The sequence below is a fragment of the Cyprinodon variegatus genome, unplaced genomic scaffold, assembly GCF_000732505.1.
Source record: "Cyprinodon variegatus isolate N-32 unplaced genomic scaffold, C_variegatus-1.0 Scaffold435, whole genome shotgun sequence".
Lineage (NCBI taxonomy): Eukaryota > Metazoa > Chordata > Actinopteri > Cyprinodontiformes > Cyprinodontidae > Cyprinodon > Cyprinodon variegatus.
The window spans coordinates 630,074-655,374 of record NW_015150888.1 but is presented as its reverse complement, the minus strand read 5'-3'; the positions used below and the strand labels follow the sequence as shown (position 1 = coordinate 655,374).

At 39.2% G+C, this 25,301-nt stretch overlaps 1 protein-coding gene across 1 annotated transcript in view; it reads right to left on the bottom strand.

The window, feature by feature from the left end:
• LOC107093614 (nck-associated protein 5-like) overlaps positions 1-25,301 on the bottom strand; it is a 216,017-nt gene that overhangs the window by 66,755 nt on the left and 123,961 nt on the right. Inside the window, exon 5 of the mRNA XM_015388791.1 lies at positions 17,962-18,095. Within this exon, the coding sequence (XP_015244277.1) occupies positions 17,962-18,095 (134 nt within the window). The remainder of the gene's footprint in view (positions 1-17,961; positions 18,096-25,301) is intronic.

Below are 25,301 nucleotides of genomic sequence, written 5' to 3'. Positions count from 1 at the left end.
GGGCAAGTGGTAAAAATCCTTAACGTCAACCCCTGGCATATTTATACGTAAGCTACGTTGTAACCACGGCTGCCCTGGGGCACACTGACAGATGCCTCTGACCTCCCATCACAAGGAAATGCAGGTATGGTAACTTGTCCACAGAGTGGGTTTTCAGTCAGATGTGGGTATTTTATGACTTTTATTTAAAATAAAAGAGAGAACTTTCAGTATACTCACCCTCAATATATAACAAAATGAATCAAATTCAGTGTTGGACAGCGGATGTGTGTTAGTGGGTGAAATGAGCGGGCATTACGTAGCTATATGCCAACCATCTGTCCAAGCTGAGCCATAAAGCCGGCTGTAATCAGGCCTCTGGTTGCCGACTGAACCGTCAAAGAGCCAGCCATTCAGAGCTTATTCCAACTTTAAATACTGGCCTTAATCATGGCAACATATAGAGCAACGTAGACCTAGACATATATAGCTTTCAAAGCCTAAGACGTTGACCGCAGGTCAAGGATTTGTGTACAGGCCTGATCAGTATGGAGAGAAGTATTTTGACTGAGGGCATAGAAGAAGGAAGGAGACCACCCACAGATGGATCTATAGCCTGTACCTGCAGCTGCAATGCAAAGGTCACAAAGATTCCTCTCCGGATACCACTTTTCCTTCTCTTCTGTCTTAATATTACCTACTGGTTAACCTGCTGCAACAGTTACTTTCTCAGCGTTAATTTTCTACAACGCTTAATATTTCTGTTAAATCTGATTTGCTGAAATTAAGGGAGAAATTGCCAATAGGGAGTAACGTGAGCAAGGTGCATGATTAATGTGTGAAACAGGGCTGCTAAAATGAAACTGAGATTATTGGAAATATCATTAAGCCAGCCAACAGATGGAGTCAGAGTGAGTCTAACGCTGCACGAATGAAAGCACCTCACACACCAGAGCGGCGTTGAATGGAAAATTAAGAGAGTGAAAATGAGTGACAAACTTTCTTCTGTGACCTTCAGGGTATTAAGAGGCAGAGCGAAGGGGAAAACTATTTGATGCCTTGGACTGACCACTTCCAAACGTCGACCAGAAAATGGTCTGGATGATCTCCTGTTTTAAAAGTCTGTGGCGTTCCTGCACACCTTAAAAGAGCCCTTGTTTTCTTAACAACCCACTTCGGTTTTGATGGCGCCCTTCAAAGGTCCCCTTCACCAAAGGCACAGAAGGGCCACATCTCGATGGACCAGAATATGTCCATTCAATGGCCAGGAGAGAGCATATGAGGAGACTTTGAAGTTCAGTTGTGACTCACTTTGCTTTCTTTTTCCTTTTCCTCTAGGAAAACAAACCCCTTTTGAGGTTTAAAGGTACAAAGTGACATCATATGCCTAAACAAAAAAAACATTTAATCATGCTAATATTAGATTATATACACCACATATCCCGTCTGAACGTGTTTAGGTAATCCTATGAGCGTTGTCCGATTCTTCTCTCTTGGAATCAAATATATTTTTGCGTTTTTTTCACGCTGGATCTTTGATTTTTCTTCATTATTTCCTCACTTAGTTACAGGCGGTAACTGGCTAAGGCAAAGCCGAAAGCCAGTTATTAACAATGGACCCCACTTTCATTGTAAATAGACACGAAGGGCTTTATTTGCTAACAGGTTGAGCAAAAACAAAGTGTCAACAGCAGAATGTGGTAATCTTGAAGAATATCTCTATACAACCAGTGAGTTTGTAGTACTAAAATGTTAAAAAACATGACTACGCACCTATAAATCAAACCAAAAGGTTGGATTTTTCCGGATAAAACCAGTGTCATTTAGGCAATAGTCTGAAAGGATCAAATCTTTACAAGATTTTGAAGCTATATCAATCTAACCAGTGGTGGACGTCATATTTAGTCAACATCACTTTGTCAGCATGCAGTAGGGGTCAAAGTTAACAGTACAGCTAATAGTATACAAGCTATTTAGTTTCGTCCCTTGATGAAAACCCACCCAAAAGAAACTTTCCTGGTTTAAAGTTGAACCTGAAACGAGTAAATACTCCATGCATTGCAAATTTAAGCGAATCTGCATGTATGCATGTTAAAATGTGATGTCTAGTCATCGTGAAACGCCAAAAAAAACTATTCCGGTTTGTCTTCCGAAAGCAGTAAATCTGTTTAAGTGCCGAACTGGACGAGCTCCCAGCAAAGCGTCCCGGAGAATCGACTCTGTAATTTGTCATTACTGTAAAATCCAGCTCCTTTTTAACCTTATTTACATGGATGACACTGTGTGGTAAATGCTTATGATGGATGGGAAATAATTCTTGGATGACATGAGCATTACTTAGCGTTAAAACAGAGTCTTTCTCAGCGTGGAAGGATGATTTATCACAAAGGATTATTGAGTGCATCACTGAGAGAAGAGGAGAGTAAAAGAGGACGAAGGACAGCGCCTGTTAAGGTAAAAGCCAATTCTCACTCTTTTGACCTCTGAGCCACTCGGGCTGAATTTCAAAACGTCCGTCAGCAGTTCAGGAAATGCAATTAAGGGTCCGATCAATTTTTTAAGCCACAAGGTTTATGGTGATCTTTAAAGAAACGCTTGAATGAAGGTGAACACAAATGTGAAACAAACAGAGTTTGGTGTGGTTAAACATTTGGGGGAAATCCTGCTAAAGAAGTACATGAACAAAAATGGGTCAGACTTACCCCATTTTGGCTTTCTCTCCACTTTTAACTCCTCCATTCCTTTTGAAGAAAGCCAGGAGCGCTGCACAGACATCCCTGAGCTCCATACGCACAGCCTGACACTCTTCTCTCACCCTGACCTAATCCCTGCTGCTGAAATGTGGGTTTCCTGGTAAACAAATAGGCCAATGTAGTCATCATATAAGCCTGACTGCTTTCCGCTCAATCGACAGCAGGGCCAGGTTGGAGAGTCCGATCCCCTGCTCTCATTTTCTATTCGCTGCGTTTCTGGCATGTCATTATCTGACGCCAAGTCTGTGCGGTGCCGGGACAGTGTTCTAGCAGGCAAGGACTTTCCCATATGTCCTATGTTAAGCCCTCTTTTAAGGAAAGGAGCCCCCCCTCCGCTAGGAGCTGAGGAAGCCTGTAGATTCTTGCATGGATGAGGGATAACTCAGGATGGGGATATCCCCCCCCCTTGTTTAGTCAGCCGGAGTGTGTCCGTGCATAGGCATGTGTGTCCTCCTCACTGGTGATTAAAGAGACTTTGGCTTTGAGGAAATCAACACTTTCTGTGCAAGGAAAGCCAAGATAGATTGCAGGTCTTTGTAGGCCAAGGCTTGTTTTGTTTGTTTTTTTCTTTTCCAAATAAGCAACCTTTAGATGCATTCTTCTTTTCTATGGGTTTTATATTTGCAGTACTTGGCAAAAGTATTCGTGCATGTCTGGGAAATCGTTTTGAGGAGAGCAGCCCCTATTTGTCCTGGAAATGAGTGCCATCACCGTCCTACATGGTACTCTGCAAGAAGCACCTACCTAGACCGCACTGGTCCTGCCGGGTACCAGGTGTGCCCACTTTCTCCAATGTGAGGCAGAGCAGAAGCAGCTCCAATTAGCTGTCTCTTCAACATCTTTTTTTTTGGATTTTCCTTGGATGCCTCCCTCGGCAGTGTTGTGCATGAACAGCGTTCACTGAATGCATTCGTATCTTTAGTGAACGGTGAACTGAACCGATCTGTTTTGAAATAATTGACCTGAATGAGAGCGGCGTTCACTCTGAAATTAATGAGCAACACACACAGAGCTCATGTTCAGTTGATAACGGCATGTTTCATTGGATAACGTCAGCTTATTAGGGCAAACAGCATGATAGCCCAACATGTCTACCGCTAGTACTAGTCTGCGTGATTCAGACTCATCTACTGGTATTTCTAATGCCAGTTTTGCTGAGCGCTTGGACGAGTTTTATGAACTAACAAAGGAAGCTTTTTGTGCAAACTTTGCCCACCAGGACTTAACAAAAATGTTCGTAAATAGGCAATGTCAACTTTAAATTTAAAGGGACACATCGAGTTAAAGCATTCAAGCTGCTATTGAATGACGAAAACATTAGAGATCTTTTTTTGATCCAGATCTTTTCAGCCAACCTAAATGTACCTGTATGTTTCTGAATTTCTGTGTAATTTGGCTAAAGAAAGGCTTCATTGCACATAGAGCATACCTTGACTGCAGTAACTATTTTCCATGTCTTTCTATTAGGGGTGGAATGGTTCCCAAAATCCACGGTTCGGTTCAGTTCAAGGTTTCGTGGTCACGGTTTTCGGTTCGGTTTAGTATATGTTGATTGTTAGCCTGACATGTTTGTCGTGTTGCTGTTAGCATAAACAAAACGTGTTGCACAATGCTAGCACACTGTTGCACTTTTATCCACAACTTTCTTTCCGCCGTCATCGTAGGTCACTCTAAATGCAAAGTTGTCCCATACAGCAGACCTATAAAGTGCTGCTGGCGCGACTTCCAACTCCTGTTCTTTCCCACTCGCCATACCCACACAATTCTCCACAACAACTGATTTTTTTCTGCTACACCCGGCTACGCTGCTTCGCTTCTTCTTCTTGTTTACTACTGGTGGTTGGCTTTGGTCGCAGTACCGCCACCTTCTGCTCTGGAGTGTACACGCTTCGCCTATGTGAAAATGGAGCAGCGCATGAACCGAACGCAACACACGCGAATCGAACCGAGACAGTCGAACCGAACGGTTCGGATGGTTTTCATAAACCGTTCCATCCCTACTTTCTATATATTATGATCACACATTTAAAAGTTGAAATATGAGGTTTTTTTTGTGTAGGATTGTGGCTCAATTTACCAAATAAACCTGAACTAGTTCATTTATAGGTTTGTGGTTCATTTTTGTAAAATTGAACAATGAACGTGAGCAAGTTCATTTTCATCTGTGCCAACTGAACTTTGAGCCTGTTCTTTTTAATTATGGACTGGCTCAACATTGTTCCTCGGTAGGTGTTTCACAGGGAGGAGAACCAGGGAAAGACACTTTGGCCTTACCCCGGCGGAGCTGCAGGAGGCGTCTGAGGAGAGGGAAGTTTGTGAGTCTCTACTGAGACTCCTACCTTTGCTCCTCCCTGGTTCTTGATCAAGAAAAAGACCATGAGTACAAGTACTTTATTAGTCGTCGATGTGCTCTTCCAAGTAATTTCAGTTGGCTGGCATTTTTGGTGAAGTTAAATGCTGTTCCTTTATTTTATGTTACCAACCTTTTTTATTGTCTTTTATTGAATTTCTTTAGATATGCCTGAGGTGCTGCTTTTGGAGATTATTTAGCTACTTCATCTTGTTAGACATGTTGTATTCAATTGATCTCTTGTTTCCATGTGTCTGGAAGAAATCGTTTTTAAAAGCATAATGCTTCCCAAAAATATGGAAAAGGATAATTACTTCAAATGTTTTTACTTAGGGTTGGTTCGGATAGCTTTTCGGACAAAATAGATTTAGATTTAGTGTTATCAGCTGGAACAGGTCAGTTTGACAAGAAAATTGTAAAAACAGAAAAAATTAAGAAAGGTTTTAGTTCTTTTTTTTTTGCAGCATGTCTAAATCATTGCTTGGCAACTACTATACTGATTTTTTATTCTGGAATCAGTCATGAATTATTTATTTATAACCAAGAACTTACTTCTTTCTTCAGTTTTTTTTTTCTTTTGCACATGAATTCCTCAAGGAAGCCTGAATTTGCTTTACTTCCCAGTCTCTGTCCGAGTCTTGGGTTAAACAAAACCCCCCTAATCAGATTTGACAGCCTTAACAATTGCAATCTGCTAAAGCAGGGGAAGCGATATGGAGAACAATCACCCCAGTTGTGCGGCCGAATCGAGGCCAATCGGGCCGACCTCGCGTGACTGCTTCATCGACTGCAGAAATCTTCTTACACCAACTCAACAAACTGTCCACTTCAGCAAATAAATATTCCATTCTCCTTTAACTCCCTTCCGGCAAATCACTTATGAATGCCCACCGGCTGATTGCCTAGCTTAACCCAATGCTAAGCCACTCTTATCCTCTTAGGACTGTTTTGCAGCAAAACATGTAGGAGACCCTTGCTTAGACGTGACCTAAATCAATGAGAGGAACAAACTCAGCGGGGGCTGAACTGGAGGTATTCGGTGAAAGGTTTCCTTCATTTCAGAGCTGTAAAAGTCATGCGCATCATGGGTGTAACTGCAGAGTAGCATAACTAAAGGTCTGTGCCCTTGTGACCCCTGACCCCCAACTAGAAACCTTTAACCTGAACAACGACTGACACATGCAGGTCAGGAGGTAGCAGCATTCAGCATGCTCTGACAACCATATTTCTTCTTAATATTAAAGACAGCATGCCCTGTTAATGTCAAGGGGCTTCAAAGAACATAAATCAAATCACCTTTTTTTTTATATTAGCTTCCAATCAGGAACACTCCAAACTGACTTTATCAATTTAAGGGGGATTTAAGATACCCAGTGTTTAACCCCTGGCCAACCTCTGGCCACAGGAAGTCTTTAGCAGCAAGGAAGCATCCCGTAAAGTTTTCCATCAGTGTGCATCAGCCATGTGCTTTCCACATGGGAGGAAGATGTAGAGGCACCCCATTGAAAAACCTCAGTCATGGTGACAGCATTAGCCAGAGCTTAAGTGTCTCAAAAGCAGGGTCAAAAAGAGGAGCAGAGGACACAAGCATTAGGTTATAAAATATATTTAGGCAATAAAAATATTCTTTTATATATCTGGTTTGTGGCAATTACATGAACAGACAATATGCAACACATCAACCAAAAAATGTTGTGCCTGTTAACAACAGAAAGAGCATGATTAAACTCAATTCCATTCAGTTTGATAATATCACCTAAAACCCAAACTTTACAGTACCAGTTGAAGACATGCAATAGTTCCTTCATATTCTTCAGAATGTCAAAACTACAGAAAGAAGAGATATGATGCAAAGGTTGGGGGAAGGGTAAGTGAAGGGTAAGTGATGGTCAATGAAAAGTGCTTTTCTCTGAATAAAATGAAAGACAAAAAATCCTTGGCTGTAAATAAATAAGTAAAGCAAAGCTTATCTTCTTATTCAGTTTTATAGAGAATAATAGGCAGATAAAACTACTCGGTCAGAACAGGCTGTCAATTTTAAAGGATGGCCCACTGGTCCCATGATCCCTGAGTCTCTGCAGGTTGTGCTAATACAGCTTGACTGTAGAGCTACCATTGTGTTAGACCAGTAACCAGGGGAAGTCAACGTTGGCCCTTGAGTGCCACTGTCCTGCAGCTTTTGCATGCATGCATCCCTGCTCCAACACATCTGAAGCAAAAGCCAAGTGACCTCTATGAAATGTCGATAACTTAAGCAGAGGCCTGGCCATTAACTAATTGTTTGTTTTGAGGTGTGTTAAAAAAGGGACGTAAATAGGTAGCACCCCTGTTTTAGACTGTTTATGTATTCTATTAAAAACATGTTGCAAAACACACATAATATTTATAACTGTCTGATCATGAAGGGCAGTGGAAAAACTAGGTAAATGCGTGGTTCCACTTTATGCTGGAACTACTGCAGCTAAGCTATCAAGCTATTAGCCTGTTAGCTAGTTGTTTTGAGCCTGTTTTGCCGTCGCTATTAGCCTGTTAGCCAGTTGTTATTAGCCTGTTATGCCGTCGCTATTAGCCTGTTAGCCAGTTGTTATTAGCCTGTTAGAGAGTTGTTATTAGCCTGTTAGAGAGTTGTTATTAGCCTGTTATGCTGTCGCTATTAGCCTGTTTGGAAGACCTTATTAGACTGTTAGCCATTTGTAAATGACTGCCGAGCCCAAATGGCCTGATTAGGCCGGGAAATTAACAGGGTGGGCCAGTGCCACCTATTTACACACCCTTTCCCCACAAGTGAAATTTCACTGCTAAACTAGAAATTTGTTTGCTAAATACAAATTACGTGCAATTTTTTTGTTTTTGAAAATTAGAGAATTGACTTTAGATTCCTAGATGTTTAATTAGAGAATTGACTTTAGATTCCTAGATGTTTAGTTCTTTAAAATAAGTGGAACTCAATTTTTCTTTCCCAAGTAGCTTAAAGAAAATCCTACAATTGGATGAAAGCCATGAAGCTGCTTAAGATCCTAATATTCCTTTTAAAGATGCTTTACTCAATCAGGCATATTCATAAAATCCAACTTAACTAACTAAACATTTATATAAAACATAAGTCTGAAAATAATGTAACTAAAACTTGAAAGGCTTTTTATATCCTTACCTTTGTTTTTCTAACAACACACCAATGTATTAATAACGGAAAGTTTAGAATTTTTGGTAATTTCCCCAATTTTTTACGTTCTTTGTATCCTTTAATTTTTAGCTTATTCATTTAAAAGTTGGAAGATCTGCCTTTTAGAGATAAAGTGCGATTCTTGCTCTTTTGTCCAAAATTGTGCTTACTGAGTGTCTTCAATTACAAAAATTGGTCACATAAAACATGTTTAGTCTCCTAAACATGTTTTATGTGACCTTCTGTTTCCTTTCCCATAATGTCTGAGCTGGATTCCATTCACGCAAGTATTCCAATCACAATTACCCTTAAATCACAAATCATTCACTTTCAAAAAAACATTTCTTTCAGTTAACCCACTGGTACTGTATTTTCTGTAAGAAGAGTTTTAGTATGTTGATACTGCAGAGCCCAATAACAGCTGCTCTGTATGTTCTAACCCCAGCAGCTGTTAGGGTAGCAAATCTATGCCGCAACCATTAGGTCGGTAATACTTTCTTTTTCACTTTAGGCCACAATCTGTGAGCACCAGTTAGTTATATAAGCTTGATGAAACAGAAATGTTGTCCTGATGTACGACTTCATGGCCTACTTCCACTGTAGCTTGTAATATGACCTTTTAAAGCTGCTTTTCAATAATCAAAACCAGCATGTTTAATCCAAGATGGAAGCTGCAGTTGTGTTTAAGAATTTGTGTCACAAGAGTCAAACACAAAAACCTAGTGCATGATTGCAGTGCTGCTCTAAATTTCAAACTGAGGAAATTATCTTAAAGAAATCTTTAGGTGGAAATATAAATGTATAAGATTTAATTTCCTGTCCAAAATCAAGGTAAGAACAGTCTAAAAGGGTATAATATGGAGTTTTCCCAAAATAGTCCAGATAACTATGATCTATTCAACAGCCCTCACTTTAATAAGGAAGTGACTTCAAAAGACTGCATCCTGTTAATGGCCCCAGATGTGCAATCTAAAACAGGGCCCTGATTCATACAGGTTAAATCCTCGCAGCTGTCAAGGCAATTTTCAACACAGCAAATTAAACCTCTTTGACAAGCTCTGATTGGACAGTTGGTGATTGATTTTCAAATGCGCTGCAATCCGTCCGGTTGATAATGAGAGAAGCACATGCATGCATACAGTAAACATCTCCCAAACTACAGTCCGCAGACCGTGGAGGGATCAACCTGAGCATGACCATCCAAACAACCCGTCCAGACTTGAAAAGCCCTACCTGTCTGTTTACAACATCTGTGCCTGAGTTCTGCAGGCACTAAGTGTTACACAGAAGGTAAACGGGGTATAAATCTGCAGGCAGCCTCCATCGTCTGCTGCTCTTGTTAGTCTGGCCGTAAGTCTCCCATATCCTGCCGAGGAGAGGGCCCTTCAAGATGGTAATCGTTCAACGTCAAGCGGAGCAGTCTGAAACGCTCCAGTTTTGACAATGTGTAAGCATCTGTGCTGGCTGTCAACAGCTCTCACCTGAGGCAAAACTAAAAGTCAAAAAGACTTAATTCACAGTTCGTTTTGGGGAAACAAGTTTACCTTAAGGTGTTAAAGAAAGAAAGCTTTAGGCCCTTTCTGAAGGCTCAATTTTTCTATTAAAGACTAGTCAATAAATGAACTATTTAGGCCTAAATTATTAGTTATTTTCATTTCTGAAGAACTGATTATCTTAAGGTTGTCTGTGTCATGTATTCTGGCTGTGGAGAGCTCTAACCTGAGACAAAACAAAAAGAAAACCAAAAGGATTAGATTCACAGTTTGTTTTGGGGAAACTGGTTTACCTTTAGGTCTTGAAGATATGGTAATTTAAGGCCCTTTCTAGAAGTTCCTTCTTTCTGTTCATAATGAAGACCAGTCAACAAATTTAGAATTTAGGCCTAAAGGGTTAGTCATCTTGATTGCTAAAGTTCTCAGTGCGTTCAAGTTTCAGGTGTCGTATGTTCTGGCTGTCAACGGCTCTTTCCTTAGGCAAAACAAAACCTTAAGAGGAATTTATTGACAGTTTGTTTTGGGGAAACGGGCCGACCTTTAGGTCTTGATGAAAATTTCAGGATCTTTCTAAAGGTTTCCTCTTTCTATTCCAAGCAACAGTCAAGAAATGTACAATTTAGCCCTAAAAAATTAGCTATCGTGATTATTGTAATTCTCATTATCTAAGGTTGCCAATGTCACATATTTGACTTCAGGTTTAAACCTGAAGCAAGACAAAAAAATCAAGAGAAATGTATTAGCAATTCCTTTTGGGAAACCAGGTTTACCTTTAGGTCTTAAAGAAAGTTTTAGAACCCTTGGAGAGGTTGCTTCTTTCCATCCCAAGCAAACACCAGTCAAGCAATCTACAATTTAGACCTATTTTGAAACTAGGCCTAAAAGATTTATTACCTTGATTGCTCAAGTTCTAATTACCTTGAAGTCACCTATGTCATTATCCAGCCAAGAAAGGACACCTACTATCCCACAAGTTAATGGGAACTCACTGGCCATCCTTTCTGCATCGTCATAAAAGATGAATAGAAACTCACAAAACGTCTTAGTAGAAAAGAACATCATATGTATCAGACTGGCTAATTTCTTAGAATCATTAATCCATCTAATGTCTTAAACTTAGAGTTCTGATTTTGATCTTATTTCCATAGTTTTCTTGTCTCTTAAGAGACATTTAAAATCCTAGGAAAGTATTATTGCTTTATCTGTAGAGGCATTTTAAAGAGGTATCTTAAATTGTACTAAAGGAAGGAAAAGGTCAGAAGTAAAGTTCTTACAGGGTAAGAATGCAAGATACAATAAAATCCAATTAAGGAAGCAGAAAAAAAGGTCAATAAAGACCAAAACAATTAGTTATGTTGATTGTAGAGCTTTTCATTACCTCAAAGCTGCTTCTCTCATCCTTAGGCCAGAATCAGGACCCCTAGAGGCCCACTAGTTCTTGAATACTCATTGGTCATCCTTTATGAGTGTCCAAGCAGATTTAATGCAATTAACCGTCAGAGCAGGAAAGGACATCCAAATGTCCCTTACTCATTAATTCCTTAAAGTCTTTAATTCATCCATTGTCTTTATCCAATGAAGGTTGTATTTTTGTCCCCATGGTGTCAGTCTCGGCTGTCCAGTACTGGCTCTTGAATGTCTGAGTTGTGGGACATTCAGGGTGGGCCCAAGCAGGCTGCTGAGTCTGCCACTAATCCATTGGAGTTTAACAACAGCATAGACTTGGGAGCAGTGGGGAAAGCCTTTGGGGGATTGACCAAAGTCAGGAGGGGCTGGGCATGTGACCCACAACAGGATAAAAGCTAAACTGGTTGGGGGAGGGTGTGTGTCTAATGATTTGATGTTGTGAGTGAACACCTACATAAAGCAAAGTGGCTGGAATGTAAATCTGACAAAAGAAAAGGAGTTACATCTCTTAGATGACACTCCCCGTAGTTTTATCACATTTTACTGTGTTGGTTTTGAGGAAATCCTTTTATAAATAAGGATTTGGTTTAACGGATGGGGGGAGAGATATATGGTTGGATGGAAGAATGGGTATACAGACAAATAGATGTACAATTAGATTGATTGGATAGATCAAAGGATTACTGGATGGAAGGATGAAGAAATAATGGAAGCACAATTGAATACATGTGAGTGGATGGAGGTACGTTTAGATCTGCATCTTTTGTATAAACAATTAGCAATAATGTACATTGGTTAAAGCAATTTAAAAGGAATTTAAAATGATATTTAGAAACAAAATGCACTGATCTTTTTCTATACTTATCCATACCTGAAAACAATTATATTTCGATTAACCAAAGACTGTTCAAAAGTGTAAAGGAACCCTGTGCAACACTTTGAAGGTCTTCCACCATCCACCATCTGGGCTGTTTCATCATGATTCAAAGCACTACCACCAATTAATTAGCAATAGGCAAATCAATTGCTGCCCGAGGTCAAACAGTTCCTGCTCTGCTTCAGAGATTGGATGTCCATCGGACAAGATTTGCGGGGGCTATTTTAAAAACACATTGATGGAACGAGGTTTCCATTCCGTCTAATGCTCAACAAATAACACGCCCAAATCAATCAGAGGATTGTTGATGTTGGCGAGATACAAATAACTGCTGTTTGACGGACATTGCTATAGAAAGCCCTCTGCTGAAATCTTGAGTCATCTCTTCTTTTTCTGTTTTCTTTTCAAGTAGGTGGACTTTGTTGTAATATTTTGAAGGAATAAAAGAAGTAGAAGGCCCTGAAATACACCAGAATTGTATGAGAGGCTTATAATATCCTCTCATACAAATAATAAGATGCATTTATTTATTTAGGTGTATTAATAAAAATGTATTTTGGGGTTAAAACAATCACAATCATTTCAAACTTGAACTCAAAATTCTTATTTTTGTCATAATGATTGGGAGTTGTTCCCTCTCAGTGTCTCCACAAGTCACCCAGGACAAGAGATTGCTGCAAATCTAATAACTCATTAGAGTTAGTTAGGTTTTCTAAGGTGAACTATTTGTAATCAAAAAAAATTCTCCAAAAACAGGACTAGAATATACTTTGTAAGTGAATCTTAATCTTTCTGTACGACTTAAAAAACGGTCGATTTGTTCTTATCGGATGGGGGGAGAGATGTATGGTTGCTGGCCTGCCACAAGCAAGTGTGAATGGCTGAATGAATAAATGTAGTATAAAGTGCATTCTGAGCTACATAAGTACAAGCCACTTACCATTTAACTTCCAAATTTATTTAAAGGACGATATGGTGGCTAAGAAAAGTGTGATGGATGTCTTCTATACAATACCAATACTACCAAATTGGTAGAATAAAGTCCCGCAATAGGCCAAATGTCGCACTGTTCTGCTAGACTATTGGGGTTCAGTTAATGTTAAATTGCTGGTATTTCACCACCAAACAACAGTTAATAGCTGACCCAGCTGTTTGGCACAGGAAGGGGGGATTTAAATAAACTTCTCTGTAAACAAATGTATTTTCCTTACAGGCACACTTTAAAAGATGGGTATAAGGTGTGATCCAATTAGCCCCCGGTAGCAAACATACAGCTGATGCTGATGGATTCTTTTTTTCTGGATGAACAACCTCTTTTATGGGGAAGGTTAAGAACAATACAAAAACATGTTTATTAGCCATAATGTTTTGCTTTTGTTTCATTTTAATAGCTTGGAAAGTTTGGAAACAAACGTCTAGGAACTTTCTGCTCGAAATTGAGTGGTACATTTGGCCAAATACTGAACAGTTCTCGTAGCCGTGTCACATCTTGCTGGCCAATTCCTTCTAGAAGGATTCCAAAAAAAAAAAATCCTTCTTCTATTCAGACAGTCAAACAAACCCCTTTAACGACCGACCTTTCAGACACTTATATGAATATGGGGTAATGCAGTCTAACAAAAGAAGCCAAACGACCCCCATGTCAAAGGGGTGGACCCCTTCGTCTGTTCCAACTTGCATGTTTTCGAAACAAAAACAAGGCTTTGTTGGGCTACTGTATAAAACCTTGAACTCAACACTATTCCTGATATTTTAAATTGAAAAAGCTTCCTGGATGGGAAGGGAAACGTCTTCAAATTTCGAAACCAAGTCCAGTGGATTGTTTTTTATCTTTTTGGGAATGACTATGACCGGGCCGCTCAGTGGGGCAGTGGGTAGCACTGCTGCTTTGTAGCAAGAAGGTTCTGGGTTCAATTCCTGGTCCAGGGTCAATTCTGCTTAGGTGTGAGTGTGTGTGCGAACGGTTGTTTGTCCTGTTGGTCTCTGTGTTGCCCTCGATGGACTGGTGACCTGTCCAGGGTGTACCCTGCCTCTTGCCCGTAGACAGCTGGAGATAGGCACCAGCACCCCTCGCGACCCCAATTGGGATAAGAGTGATGGAAAATGGATGGATGACTGACAACCTTCACCAGCATATTCTAGAAGGATTAGCCATTAGCTGGGTCATATGGCCAGATAGAAGATGTGGTAACCCGTTAATGAGATAATTTTCAGTCAGTTTACTTCTTAAAGTGAATCAAAGTGATTTGAATGATGCCAAATTTGCTGCAAAAGCCACGGGGTAGCGTCAACCCCTTTTCTACCTTTTCTCAGAACTAAATTCAATAGTAAATAAAAACAAAATATTGCTTAAACAAAGTATAAGGTTCATGGCTGTGTTCCTTAAAGACAATTCTAAAGACGGAAATTACATCAGTCTTAGTGTGCCCCCCTTTTACACTCTGTTAACAAGTTTCTGAAGACATATCATGGATTTTCTGGTCTAAGAAAAGGCAGAGTCACAATCCAGGTGAAGTAGCCATCCAATGATCAATACCTACCATCAACCTTAGTGACCCAAGCTAAATTCACCAGTCTGCTTGAGCAGGATCCAATCAGAAAGAGGCTTCATCCTAGCAGAACCACAGCATTTTCTCTTATCTTCTAAATCCACTCTGCACCAATCCCTCATTTCATGAGTTGGGGTAGTCTGTACGTGTAGAAATATCACTGTATTTTCTTAGCAATAAACCACAGCAAGTCCACAGGAAAGGAGTGGGGAGTTTCCTCTGATATAAAATGATCTAAACCAAGCTGGAGGTTACAGACAGTGGCAGCAAATACGAAAACAAGCTCAGACAGCAGCTCTGTGATGATTTATACACCTGAGAATGAATTGCTTCAACAGCTGGGAACGCCTCATAAAGGAATAAGGTTCTGTTCAGCGTACTCCCCAGAGAACTAACTGAAAATATGATCACTCCCGCCAAAAAACTTCTGCAACAAGACCCTAGAGGATGGCCTCAAAAGCTTATCAGAATTCATCACAAACTGGTGGGGAATGCCATTCAAATATGTTATACATCTTTGTAATGGCTCCTAAATATTTCATCCCTCTCCCAGGCAGAGGCTCAGCACTCATCAGGGCCATAACTTTGGGACCATTAACATTTACAGGATTTTCCGACCAGCTTAATGAGAAGATAAGCAGTCGATGTGAACCCTTGCATAAGTGGAGTGCTGCATGCCTATCACCTAATTATGGCAACAGGCTCTTGACTGGCCGTCATATTTAAGCGGCGTTGCAGCAGAGAACGGTCCCTTTGAGGGTGGAGGTCAGGAAAGTTTGCAATGAGAGAATTTTTCTGTGCAAACTTCCAGGCTTATAAGGTCAACTTGGTGAAGCGAAACCGGTGAGACGGAGAGCCTCTTCAAGTCCTAAAACGAACATTTAGGGAATCCGCTCAGGTTAGTATTAAAAGAAGAAAAAGGGGAACTAATGAAGCATTCAGATGTATGATTTAACATCAAACACGGCAAAAACATGAAAAAATCAGCATATGTATAATATAGTTTAGTATTATAACATTCCTCAAACCATAGTTCATCTAATTCCAGAACAATCTATGCGTCAGATTCTGATGGAGTTAAATGATGTCTCAATGAGTTTCCCTAAAATAAAAATCTAGAATTCATTAGGACCCCTCAGCGAATCACGTTAAAGTGCTAACACGCCAACATCATAACACTGCCATCTCTGTGCGAAAGTGGGCTGTGCTGTTCTTAGAAGTGAAAGAAAACTGGAGATGACAGTTCACTGTTGCCAATTTAACTTTATATTAACTTTATAAAATCTTTTAGTCAGTTCTAGTTATTAAAGGCAAATCTAATTATTTTTCTTTGTGTTTTTGGCCAAAATTAGCGACTTCATTTGATAAGCGCTGTCTCACATGCACTTGGAGCAGCCTCGTCCGAAAACCTCCACATGCAGTCAGAGCAAATAGAGCAAAGAGGAGACCTACGTAGCGAACGGATAACGCATCCACAAAGCTGCCGATAATTTCACCCTGCACTGGAAAAAATCGAAATCTAGATTAGTCCTTTTTATTAAGATAAGTGTATTTGTTTTTGGATTGGGTAGGGAAAAGAGACATTATGCCAACAGAACAAGATAATTTACACTTAAAATAAGAAAACACAATTGTATTGTCTTATTTTAAGTGCATTTTATCTAATTATCTTATTTTTATCTTATTTTAAGAGCATTCCATTTGCAAACTAGCTCATTTACCTACTCAAATGAAGGATAAATACACTTAATTCAAGAAATGGTTACTTATTTCTAGATAGTTTTCCAGTGTGGATTACAAAGCAGGGTAAGTATATAATGCAGATTTTATTCTTTCTCTGAAAATTTTGGAAAATAATGACCTGATCACCAAACAGCTTGAGTCACTTATTAACCTCATAATGATTGTTCCTCTGCTCACTGTCGTCTTGGTAAAATTTGATTTATAACGTGTACGATCGGGAGATGTATAAGAAATTAGACATTTTTTCATAAAGGGAGGTTAATGTTTGTTAACCTGACTCCGCCAGATGAATTTGCTCCGCATATCCATCTGGAAACCTTCCGTTGAAGTAATTTTGGGACGGGGCGAAAATACTGGTTAGCCGATTGGCCTATGTTGGTGATAGATGGGCCAAATATACCAATCAGATCAATGAAGCATATGGCGTACTAACAGAGCGACGACGAATAGGAGCCAATTGATAGATCAAACTCTTGCGGAAACCAGTCGGGAGAAGAGCAAAAACATCTTTTCCTCTGAGAAAAGCCTCCAGAGCAGTGTTTTGCTCTTCTTTCAGTGAAGAAATACTCTGTAATTCCGATAAAACTTGCTCGATAGCCACGCTAACGCTAGTTTCATCGGCTGAAGCCGCCCATGTTCTTTAGACTGAACTGTCGCGCTTCTCGTTGCGTCACACCTCAACCCGCCTCAAAGCCAACGCTGATTGGACGTTCGTTTGGTGAACGGTTCTACATTTTCTTTTGGAGAACGGAGACGGAGAGTCTCCAGACTGATTAGTGAGTGAAAGCTTGAAAGCTCGTGAGATCAGGATGGTCTCACGAGGCTAAACGTATGTTGCATCTCAACGACATTTATTGTAGTGTTGTGTCATACAGAGGAAACCGTATCTATATGTTATATTTATGTAGAAACAAAGAAAAAAATGTGACTCTGAGAGAAAAAATATGAACTAAATAAGACCAGAAGTGAAATATTTTGAGCACGCTGGAAAAACGACCTGGAAATAAGTAAAAATTTCTTAAAATAAGTGTATTTACCCTTAATTTGAGTAGATAAATGAGATAGTTTGCCAATGGAAGGAGTATTTTTACTCTTGAAAGATGATAATTAGATAATATGCACTTGAAATAAGACAATGCAACTGTGTTTTATTATTTTAAGTGTAAATTGTCTTTTTTATCCCCTTAATTCTAGAACAAATGCACTTATTTTAAGGAAAAAAATGGCTTTAGATTTAGATTTTTTTCCAGTGTAGTTTTGTTTCAAAGATACAGATTTGTTTTTTTATTAATTGGAGCTTTTAGACACACATGAGGAGAAACCACTTCTCTTTGATGATCCACATCTTTGTCCTTGAATATGCTACCATCACAGTTTGGCCTTTTATAAGCAAGGAAGAGTCTAAGTCTACAGAGCATTTCTTAATTGATTAAAAGTTGTGGAGAACGACGACAGCTTCCAGTTTACAGTAAAAAAACAAAAAACAAAATACTAATAAGTGAAGGAGGCAACTGAGGTCACCGTTTAAAAGCTTTATTCTGCTTTCCAAACTGCCTAATAACGGGCCCCTTTTTACCTTTCCTGTGTCTGTTATTTCAGGGATGACGTCAGACGGACCCTGGAAGGTCAGGCTGTTTTGCTTTTTACCTGGAGAACTGCTGCTGCAGTGAAACCATCTGCGCCCGTCCCTGCTCAGACTCCTCCGTCACTTCCCGGAGACGCTTCTCGCTCTCCAGTCGCAGGCGTCGCTCTTCCTCTAGCTCGTGGATCAGTTTTTCTCGCTGCGGAAGAAGCCGAGAAGCATGAGAGGAGAGAGTTAATACCCATCAGGAGTGTTTAACGGTCCTGAAAAGGGGAATTTTCCCCAACTTTGTTTTCAGGGGGAGAGGAGGTAACTTCTAATGTCTGTGACCAAAAGCTACGCTAAGGGTCTGTTATTGAAGCGGCCTTTCACGCTTCTTTCAGGTGTGGAAGATAATGAGAGCGGTGACATTTAAGCTGCAGGATTGGCTTTGCCTATGACAGTTTGTTGTTACCCCCAGAATGCCTAGAATGAAGCTTCCCTTTTTTCATTTGCCTCCATGATGGAAAGGTTCACAGAAAATGCCAAATAAAATCACTCCAGGGCCTTGCCATTTCTCCTGCCTTTCAATAACCCCCCCCACCGCCTCCAAGGACGTTTCATTTACTTTCAGAGATGTTGTTGGGAAACTTTGAAAAGAAGAAATCCTGTTTATGAAGAACTGTGAGCTCAGAGACCAAAGGTCGATGTTTTGGGAATGAAGGGATCAGGATGGAAAGGTTCCTTTGGATTTAAACAAAAAGTCTTTCAATGGCAGGTTTGGTCTTTTTATTTCCCTCTTGATCAGTCATCTGTAGGTAGCTGGAAGAGAAAACCCTCTGGGTGAAACAATCTTTGACATTTTTTGGGGGTTTAGAATCTAACAAGGTTAGTGCAGGGCATATACTTTTATAGCGCTAATTAAATCAGATTTTGGAAAAAAATCCTATCCATAAATGAGATATTGACAAACCTTTTAATCAGAACAAGGTAGCAATTACTAACTTTGCAGACGCTTTTAATTTTATTTAACTTTATTTTCATATTTAACTTTTTATTCCATTTTCTAAAAGAAAAAAAAACATTTTTTTTATGTAATATAATATAAAATTGGTTTCATCATCTAGTTTTGTTATTTTCATTAGTTATTTTTCCGAAATTATCTTTTGAAATGTTTTTTTTTTCTTTTTAATAATGTAATTTTATTTGTAAAATTTTATTTTTTCCAGATTTCACTTTTTATTCCATCTTCTTCTTCAAAAAAAGTTCTTTATATTTAAAGCTTAATCTTTTATTATAGTTTAAAAATTGGTTTCTTTAAAAAAATATTACATTTTTTCATATCATTTTGAAAGTTTTTTCACATTTTTTTTTTCAAGTTTTATTTTCAGTTTGGGTTTTATGAATTTAATTCTTTTCAAACTGAATTTTAGTCTTCCTTCTCCTCTGGATTGCAATCTTTTTTTAATTCACTCCATCCGAGAGTGAATGACTTTGAACTGTTCTGTAGTCCTGCTGTTTTTCTGGCCTGCGCCGCTGCACTTGGCTGTTTCTTTTACAGCTGAAAGTTTATTGACTATCTGTCAAAATCCTGCCAGAATATCACGTTGAATAAAACCATATAAAATCCCAGTAAAAACAACAAATACATTTAATAATAAATAAATAAAGGTGGATTTGTGCCAGATGTGCCACGCTAAAAGACAGCAGCAATTTGTTGCTAATCAAAGCCAAATGATAAGGGATCCTCAGCGTAGTCTAAAAGCCAGAAGTGTCAGTTTCCTAGTCTTGAATACATGCGTGTTTGTTACCACAAAGCCAAAATGGAAAGAGAACAGGTGCTGCTGATCAAATACAGGAAAACTAAAGTATCTTTTAATGCAATGCCAAAGTGGAAACCCTACAGCCAGCCAACAGATGTTAGGTTAAAAAAAGATCCAGCAAGGTGTGGTAATTAAATGAATTTGTTTAATGGTCAACTATGACCAAATATAAGCAGCTAATTTAACGTACCTGTGTCCCTTTCCTGTTTTTTAGGCATAAAGAGGTGTGTTCACACAAAAGACAGACAATAGCCCTAATCAACCATTTGTTGCTGCCTGTTAATCCGAAAGTCCGACATTCTATTGTTAAAAGAAAAAGATGATTCATTAAAAAGGGTTTTGTTGTACCTATGAGCCTCTACAGCCCAAAATAGTAACAAGTTCACCACCAAAGTGGAGATTTTAGGCGTGTTTTGGTTATTGTCCAGCACGGTGAAGGGGGAGTGATCATATGGGCTTATTTTTGCAACCAAAAGACAGTGGTACCTTGAAGTTATTCAGTAAAAGATCACTTTTACTGAACAAAAGCTGGAGCTTGGTGAAGAATAGGTCATGTAATCAGTAGATACATTTTTCCTTGAGAACTGAAGTTCTTCTGTAAATGTTTCTAATAGCTACTAATGTACAGTAAGGTGTTTTGCTGTATTTAGAGACAGACCCCACAAGTCTTTAGTGTTTGAGCAGAGAAATGCTTTCAAAACAAAAGCATTATGAGGACACCTAGTGTCCGAAAAGACTATAACAGCATTGGCTGTACAAGGAGAATAGATTTAAGATTGTCCATTCAGCTATATTGAAACAAATATCAAATAGCATAATGCCCAGCAGAGGTATGTGTGTTACTAAACTCACCAATAAGAAGCTGCGTTTCATTATATGTCTACTTGTGTCAAAAAGAGCAGCTCTAACCAGTTAGAGAAAGGGGATATTAAACCCATATCACCTATAAAATCAGCTCTGGTTATAAATCCATGGCTCCAACGAGAGATGGATTATTTTTTTTACACAACAGTGAGTTTCGTCTTGTCAGATTTTGGAACTGGGGGGGGGGGGGTTAATGTGCGCCATAAATCAGGACAAACTGAAGCATAAAGTAGGCCTTCCCCCAGCCAAGAACCAAAGCAATAACTCTCTGGCTCCTTTTGTTAAAAACCCAAGAAATAGGCTTTATTTGTAATAGTAATAAAGTGAAAACATGTTCTTGGTTCAAAATGGGTTTAACAGGAGGTAAAGAAATGTTAAACATGCTTATATTAGACGAGGTATTGTTTGCACAGGAGCTTCACCCACATGAACGCCCCAGGCAGAAACGTTACCAACAACTTCAATTTCAAGTGATTAACCATCAACATCTGCAGTAAAACCCTTCTGCTGCCTTTTTGTTGTAAATATCTATTTCATTTCAACAATTTTACAAGCCCTCAGCTCATTAAATCAAAGATTACTATGTCTTTACATTGCCAGTTTTTTTGGGGGGGTTCCTGGAGAAATTGTTTGCTGTTGCCTAATTGGAAGCACATTCTGCAAAAGCAGTGGAGAGAAAAAAAAAAAGCCTGTAAGTGAGGCCTCAGATTCTACACTATGAGGGGATCAGTTTAAAACATGCCTGGCAACTCCCTGTGGGAACATTTATTTTAGTTAATCCAACCACTGAGGAAGATAATCTCTTTCCAACCGGCTGAATAAGGGACGGTGCGGTGCAATTCCCAAGTTTGCCCTCCAGAGGGCAATACTATCCCGTAATAGAATCTCCCTTTGCTCCAACAATACTGTACACCAGGTAGGAAAAGCAGTAGTAGAGCAGAAATGCCTTTAAAATGGACTAGTAGGGCTACATTTGGTATTTTCTAAGTTGGAGTTATCTGGCCAAAGTGACAAGAGGGACAATGATAGAAGTAAAGACTGTGCTAATAATCAAGTGCGGCAGTATCAACACCATGGTGTGGGCCTGTTTTACTATCCGTGGTACAGCTGCCTTGCAAAAAGAGGTTAAGATACTAAAGATTGAGGACTTCTGGAAAATCCTAGCTACCTGAACACATTTGCGGTGCTCTAGCCAAGCAATGATCCCTAACACACATCAAGAAAACAGTTTAATCTAAATGCATCCATACAAGCATCTTCCACCAATTGTCTGTCAGGGTCACGGAGGGCTGGCGCCTATCTCCAGCAGTTTAAAGGCAAAAGGCAGGGTACACCCTGGACAGGTCGCAAGTCCATCACAGGGTAACGAAGATACAAACTCACCCTTAAGGACAAATTGAAACCACCAATCAACCTCAGCAGCATCAGTTGTCATGTTTAGAAGCGTTCGAGAGCATCCACCATGGGAGAAGGCAGAAGTACCTGGAGAAAACCCCAGAAGGACTCGGGAGACCATGCAAACTCTTAGCAGAGATACCCTAGGCCGGGAACCAAACCCAGGACTTTCCTTCTGTGAGGCAACAGTGCTACAAATTATACCATCAGGAAAATGATTAAAACTCTAAGAGTTTTGTCCAAAAATACATTGCCACCAATGTGTGAGCCCAATGTAAAGTCAGACATGTAAAAAGGCGTCTTGCCTAAAAACCTCATAGAGTGCAGCCTCTCTGTAGCATAATTGGTCAACATTAGATGGTAATGGCCTTCATTCCAGCTGAATCACTAAAAGACATGAATCCCCATGATACCCCATACATTCCACCAAGGACTTTAAATTAATTAGAGTCCTCTGCCTCGTCTGCTTGTCCCTGCAATGCCGTCTCCTGTAAAAGGCCGGCTTTATCAAGTTAAGTGCCTGTATGTGCGCTGTGCCGTGCAGTGTGTACAACCTCGACTCGGTCACCGCTCGCAGAGGACGTTCATCTGTAACTGTACATGGTTTGGGGATGCAGTTTGTGGGGAGGCTCAATAATCTCTTCATTACACTGAAACCTCCGCCCTTCCCCTTCTGTCGGAGCTCTTTGCCTAATCAAAGGGCCCGAGAGCAGATCAGGGGCTCGCTGCAAACCAAACATCAGGGACACAACCCAGCGTGCACGTCCCTTGCTCATAAATAAAACATAAACACAAGCTCTGTGTGTAGATGTAAGGAGTGAATTCAGAAGAAGCTGTAATATAAGCAGAATTTGTCCTCCTAAAGGTTGACTATGAATTTAAGATTTTTGTATATGGAATTTGCAAAAACAGCAGAATGGAAGGGTTGGTCCATTTTCTTATTGTTCCTACAGCTAACCCTACAATTCTTCCCCTTTAAACAGATTTTCTAGACATTTTCAGATCAATCAAGAACACGTAATTTCTGTCTGTAGCAATTTCTATTAAAAACAGCACACTGTTTATTCAGAGTTAGCTGCAACATGTAATTTAGAAAGACAAACAGTGAATTTAGAGCAGAACAGGCCCATAGAATCACTCATTTGCTACCGTACTGAACATTTTAAACTTTTTAATTCTAAAGAACATGACCATAATGTTGATAGCTGTTTCGTCTTTTCCTTTTACTGCTTATTTCTTTCTTGTATTGTTAACTTTGTATTTCATTCTTCATTATTTGTTATTTATCTGTTTAGTTGTGAGGTAGTTTGGTTTCTTTTTGGTTTGATAGGTGCTTCATGAATAAATAAATTAATGACAAAGTGCTTTTTAAATATTAACCTTTGTTTCAGGACAGTTTCACTTGGATGAACACTTGTTTTAACCTTCAGGATAAGAATTGTACTAAAAATATATGTGTATATATATGTATATGCTTGAAAACAATCTGAGTCTAAATATATATTTTTAAATGAAAAATATATTTGAAAAATATGAAATACAGTAAAATGACTCGTAGATGTCCTTGCTGTTGTGTTTTTATTATAAAAAAGCTTTTGATTTTTTTGTTACTTGTTTTTTGCACTTTAAATATTGATGCTGATGCTATACAGTAACTTGAGAAGTTAGTCATGTAGTCACAGCAGGCCTTCCGTACATTTAATTAAATGTTGATTCTATTACTTGGCAAGTAGATGTTTTTTTTATCCACTCTAAGCACATTTAAATGAAACACAATTTAAAGTGTCAAACTTTATAGCTTTTAAAATAGATTGAAGTCTGAACAAGGTTTCATACACAGTCAGTAAAAGTCTAATCAATACAGCCAGATATTGGACGGAAGGGGAAAAAAATGTATATATATATTGTTCTTTGTTTGTGTTTTATGTCTCTTTTAATTTGCCATTAAAAAAGCACAATTTTTAATGTGCTTTTTAATGATCTTCTATTCTGATCAAGATAGTTATTTCTACAGTTTTTTTGTTTTCCATGTTGTTTTGCACATCAGGTTTTCCATATAACACAGAAATATTGTAGAGTAAGTAGAGTTAATGTTATATATTTATAATTTCAGTATTATTGAAAAAAAAAAAAGCTTTTTAATTATTTTTGCTTTTTGTTTTGCAGAATGGAGCTTCCGTACCGCACTGTACAAAGACATATGAAGCTTATTTTTACCCTTTTTGATCACATTTAACTGGAAATACAATAAAAAAGCATAAAACTGGCATTTTATTGAAATGTATTTGAATCTAAAGAGTGTTTTATTCACTAAGAAGTCAGAGCATTGTGTCCCACAGGGCTCCATCATTTCAATTATCATGGAGGATATCTACATAAGAGGGCAACACTTCTGCCTTAGACAGCCTCCGGGGCTGTAGAAAATAATACAAATAATACATGCACCCCAGGAATATGCTAAACCATAGGAGTGGCCCATCTATCATTCCCGAGGCGAACCCCCCCCACCCTACACCCATGAACTCTGAGCCTTTCCTAGGAAAACCAGTAGATAGAATGGGGAAAAAAAGGGCCGCTGCTGAGCTGCGATTTGGGTCCGGCTGTCAATGTTTGACACCCTGGTGAATAAACGGAGCGTCGAGAGCAGTGGGACCCTATCACGCCACTGGCCCCTGCCCGTGTCTGATAAGGCCAATCTACAGAGACAACACCTGAGACCCCCAAACCTCCACGCTGTCACACGTCCTCGCAAACAGCTGTCAGAAACAATCCCAAAGCGTTGCAGCTCTATGAGGACAGGAGCCTTTCTCAGTGTCCTCTAAAGCCCTTAAAACGCTTCTTTATCTGCTGGAAGCACAAAAGATTTCTGCTTTGAAGCTGCATCTTAAACACTAATAAATCACGGTCAGATAAGGTATCATACCTTGGTCTGCCAGCTTATTAAATCAAGATTAATCAGAGGCTCTTCTTGTGTGGTCTATGAGATTGTACAACTCAACTGGGATAGAAGAACATCGCTTATCCAGAGGATTTCTCATTAAATTTGACCCATGAATGAAAAATAGCATATTAAATGCAACAGATCAGAGGTCTGTTCTCAGTAACCAGTTCAAGACAATGATTAACTGTCCTTTTTGGACCAGAAAACTTTTGGAACTTAAGAGAAGACTACAGATACGGTCTGGCAGTTTTTTTGTTGTTGTTTTTTTTTACATTTTGTTACATTAGAGGAGAGACGTCTGATGCCTTTTTTGTTCAAGAACTGCTTGTTTTTACTTACTTTCAGCAAATGTACTGCCTCTGATGGAAAAAAGAAAACCCCACAGAGTAAATGTAGGGGATCC